The following is a 4,369-nucleotide window of genomic DNA, read 5'->3' as shown; positions in this document are numbered from 1 at the left end:
GAGGCAAACCATGAGAGACTCTTGAATGCTGAGAAACAAACTGAGGACTGATGGGTGTGGGGGGGTGGGGGGAGATGGGCATGGAGGGGGGCACTTGCGGGGATGAACACTGGGTGTTATATGGAAACCAATTTGACAATAAACTATTAAAAAAAAATCCACAGCGCTGGACTCCGCCCCAAGGCTTCTGACATGAGTAGGTCTGGGCCGGGCCTGGAGATTTGCATCTCTAGTGTGCCCCCAGGTGATGCTCACGCTGCCAGCTGGCCCAGGGCCACACTCTGAGAAATGCTGGGCAACTGAGTCTCTGCCAGTGGTACCCCAGGATGCGGCCACCTACGCAAGACTTCTCTGTGCTAAAGATCTCCTCCTTTTCCAGATGGAGCCAGCACGACAGAAAGATGAGCCACTCAGTGCGGAAGACGGAAGTCCGGTGAAATGTCCCTCTCAGGTGGGCCAGAACTGGGGTGCTAGAGAATCTCTTGTTCAGTTGGGGAGAGAGATGAGGTCATGAAGAAATGGGCTTCGCTGTGAAGCAGGGTCTTCCCTGACTAAGACATTAGTCCCGTTTAAGTCTTGAATTGGCTCTTCGAGGCTGGGCAAGGTTTTGCATACTTGACACGCCTAAGGTTTACACCCCCTGGTCAAGAGAGCCATGTCAGCAGAACTGAAGCCACTTCCACCCCGTGGAGGGCATAGGACCAAAGCCACAAGCTTACCTGGCCCCAAATGTGAGGAAGAATGTCTTAAATAATGTGCCTGGTATGTAATAGGCATAGAATTAATACTGCTGAGTAAAGGAATGAGGAAAGAAAAACTGAAAATGAATCACTAGAACTCTTTTGATCATTTAATGCAAGTCAGATTTTTGGCTTTTTCCCCAATTGGTAAGTTTTGTTACTGGGCTGTTAGAATTAGATCATTCGCCCTGTTTCCCTCTTTGCCTTGGCTGCCAGGAAGCTTACAATTAAGTTCTCTTTCTGTGGAAATACATGTACTTTGCCTGATAGCATGAAGCCCAAGTAGCAAGAAAGAGATGCTGACTGCTGCAAAAGGGGCATTTTGAAGCGTGAATGAGTGCTCTCAGAGAACTAATGAGCAGAGCAGAGAAGAAAAGCCAGATGAGACTTTTCTCATCATTTCAAGGATGGTTTGAATGTTCTGAATTGACCAAAGGCATTGCTGTATGAGAAAGCCTAGGGATTAAATGATACAGATTTCTATTACATGATTACAACATATTACCTTCCTCTGCAGGAGAATCCATATCTGTTCACCTACAAGAATAGCAACTATCTGCCCAGACTGCTAAAATTTGAGGAGCTTGAGGTAGGCCCAGGTTTTCTGTGATTGACAAACATGCAACTGAACCAGGGGCGGTACCTCTTGCCAAATACTGGAAGCTTCCATGAGCCCACTGGGAAGGGTAAAGGGTCAAGTGTGTGACTGTCCCCTTGGTGCTTGAAGCAGGTCAGCCCTCTATCTCTGTATTCAATTTTTTTAAATGTTCATTTGTTTTAGAGAGAGAGACAGACAGACAGAGCATGAGGTGGGGAGGGGCAGAGAGAGAGGGAGACATAGAATGCAAAGCAGGCTCCAGGCCCCGAGCCCAGAGCACAGAGCCCGACGAAGGGCTCGAACTCACAAACCATGAGATTACGAGCTGAGCTGAGCTGAAGTGTGCTTAACTGGCTGAGCCACCCAGGTGCCCCATATCTCTGTCTGTAGAACAGCCTCAGCAACAAGTATCCTGAGGTTTTGCGGGGCGTGTTGGGGTGCTCAGCACTGCCCGCTCCCTGTGTCTTCTGATGTAAACCAAGAATCCTCAGGCTCTCCCCAAATCGCTGACAAGTCCTTTTTTAAAAATAGTTTAATGTCAAGTTGGTTTCCATATAACACCCAGTGTTCATCCCCACAAGTGCCCTCCTCCATGCCCATTCCCCCCCTTCCCTTCCCCCCCACCCCCATCAGCCCTCAGTTTGTTCTCAACATTCAACCATGAGAGACTCTTGAATCTTGACAAGTCTTTTTAAACTCATCTGAGGCCTTAATCTGAGGAGAAAGTTAAGAAAAAGCAGAGGAATGTGGTGAAGTGTGAAACCAGGCAGCATGGAGAGCAAAAGGCCTTCTAAGTCGGCAGACACCTATGACGGCCACCTCGCACTTTCTCATGTCCCACTTGGTGCTTATCTCGGGAGTCTTTGATCTCTCCTGTCACGGTTAGATAGGGCACGCTGCACTCGTCTGAGGAGCTGAGAAACAGTTTGAGGCTGACGTCTTAAATCTCAGAGGGCCGGAGACCAATACGAGTTAGGACGGATTCAGTCTTACTGCGATCTCTGCCTCCCTGTTGTATAAAAGAGGGCAAGACTCATTCCAGGTGGCAGAGGCAGAGAGGGTGGCCTGGTCCCCAGCACGAATCCTGAGAGATACAGCAGGAAAGACTCTTGATCTGTCCCACGCTTTCTAACCGATATCTCAGCAGTGAGGCTACATCTGAGAGGCCACAGGCACATGAGGGGAGAGAACTGGCTCCGGGTTCAAATCCAGACTCTTCCGCTTACTGGCTTTGTGTCACTGAGCAAGGCACTTCACCTCTCTGTGCCTTGGTGTTTTTTAAATCTGTGAAATGACTGTCACAGCCCTACCTCATAGAGTTGTTATTAAATGATAATCAGTTAATAAGTATAAAGCACATATAATAGTATCAGTATGCTGAGTCCTATATAAGTGTTGCCAGTATTTGTCATCTGGTAAGAGAGAGCAACGCATTCCCTCAGAATACATTTATGGAAAACCTTCTGTGTACCACTAGAATGCAAGATGAGCGAGGGCAGGGATTCAGAGCAGGGGCCTCGTCACTATTTGTTGAACGGCTAAATGGATGGGTGGACGGATTGATACCAGGCATAAGAGGTAAAATCCATTGCTCGTCCCAAGGAACTCAGCCTAGTAGAGCCAATCAGCAATGGCGGCATGGTAGTGAGTCCTATAATTAAAGTTTCCATGGGCATTCTGGGAACACAGAGGAAGTGACTGACGAGAGAGGTGACAAGGCTTTCCAAAGAAGACCAACAACCTCAGCCTTGAAAGATGACTAAGAATGGGTGTGTGGGAACATGGATCAGGGGAAAGGTAAGGGGAAAGGGAGGTAAACTTGGGCAGAGGCATGGAGAGCGTGAGGGCTGGGTCAAGAGCTGATGGTTTAGAAGGTCAGGGTCCTCTTAGGATGTGCTAAGGAGGATGGACTTTGTGCTGATGTTAACACGGCAGAAATGTATTTTTTTCAAACAAATATTTATTGAGCATCACTGTGCGCTGTTCTGGGCTCCTAGGAAACAGTCCACAAAACAGGCAAAACTCCCTGCTTTCACTAAGAATTTGGGCAGGGGAGTGACACCGTTATATTATGCTGAGAGAGGGAGAGCGCCATCTTTATGGGTTCAGAAGGTTGGGGAGGAAAGGCCACAGGACTGAAGGCTGTGGAGGCTGCAATACTCCAGGCAAGAAGTAACACAGGCCTGGATCCAGGCCAAGGTCAAGGCACCAGAGGGGAGGGGACAGGATGGGGAGCATTTAGGAAAGGATTTTGTGGACACTCGGATATGAGTTTTGATAGAGAGGGAGGGATCTTAAGGGATACCTAGGTTTCTGTATTGATGTTTTCCAAATACAGGCTCTGCTTCTCACCCAATTTCCTATGTCGCAAGATTCATTTCTCCTGCTTTTCTGTGCCTCTCATTTCAGGTGACAGAAGGAGTGGAAATCAGGTGCCCTGACAAGGACCCCTCCAACATGATTCCCACCTCAGGTACATGGCTCAAATCAAGTGATTTGTAACCACATTTGAGGTCTGAAATCATCAATGTAAGGGCAACTTTAACAGGCTTTCCACACAGCCTGAGATACACGGGAGAGGATTGTTGTTGTTTTCTTCAAGGACAATAGAAATAGCCCTGGATGTGTATTTGTAAGCTCGTGCCTGTGTTTGATTGTTCTTGAGCTAAAATGTGGTAATACTATTAGCAGGAAGCGTTGATTGAGCAATAACTGTGTGCCACGTCTTCTTCTGCAAAGAGCCCAGCACGACTTGAGTGAGCTGTTGTCATTGTCCCTGCCTTTAGGCCTTGATGAGCCAGTGAATGCGTTCTCCAAAAGACAAAACTATCCTTAAGCAGGAGGCAGAGATAGCCAGTCCATACTAGGCGTCCGAGCCATGCACAGGGTGCACTCGAACTCTGAGTGGAACGGGAAAGCGCTCCATCTTAGAAACGTGCTGTTCTCACTGCTTCTCAGTATTTCCAAAATGACTGTTGCCGCGCCATGAAAATGAGACTCGTGGAATGTTCCAGGCAGAACCCTCCCCACC

At 48.1% G+C, this 4,369-nt stretch overlaps 1 protein-coding gene across 1 annotated transcript in view; it reads left to right on the top strand.

The window, feature by feature from the left end:
* Positions 1–4,369, top strand: part of PLB1 (phospholipase B1) — a 123,896-nt gene that overhangs the window by 46,413 nt on the left and 73,114 nt on the right. The window contains exons 15-17 of the mRNA XM_077774045.1: positions 380–451; positions 1,258–1,329; positions 3,748–3,811. Of these exons, the coding sequence (XP_077630171.1) occupies positions 380–451; positions 1,258–1,329; positions 3,748–3,811 (208 nt within the window). The remainder of the gene's footprint in view (positions 1–379; positions 452–1,257; positions 1,330–3,747; positions 3,812–4,369) is intronic.

The sequence above is a fragment of the Crocuta crocuta genome, unplaced genomic scaffold (assembly GCF_008692635.1).
Source record: "Crocuta crocuta isolate KB4526 unplaced genomic scaffold, BGI_CrCroc_1.0 scaffold246, whole genome shotgun sequence".
In the NCBI taxonomy this organism is placed as follows: domain Eukaryota; kingdom Metazoa; phylum Chordata; class Mammalia; order Carnivora; family Hyaenidae; genus Crocuta; species Crocuta crocuta.
The sequence above is the reverse complement of the archived record's forward strand: the minus strand, read 5'-3'. Positions and strand labels throughout refer to the sequence as shown.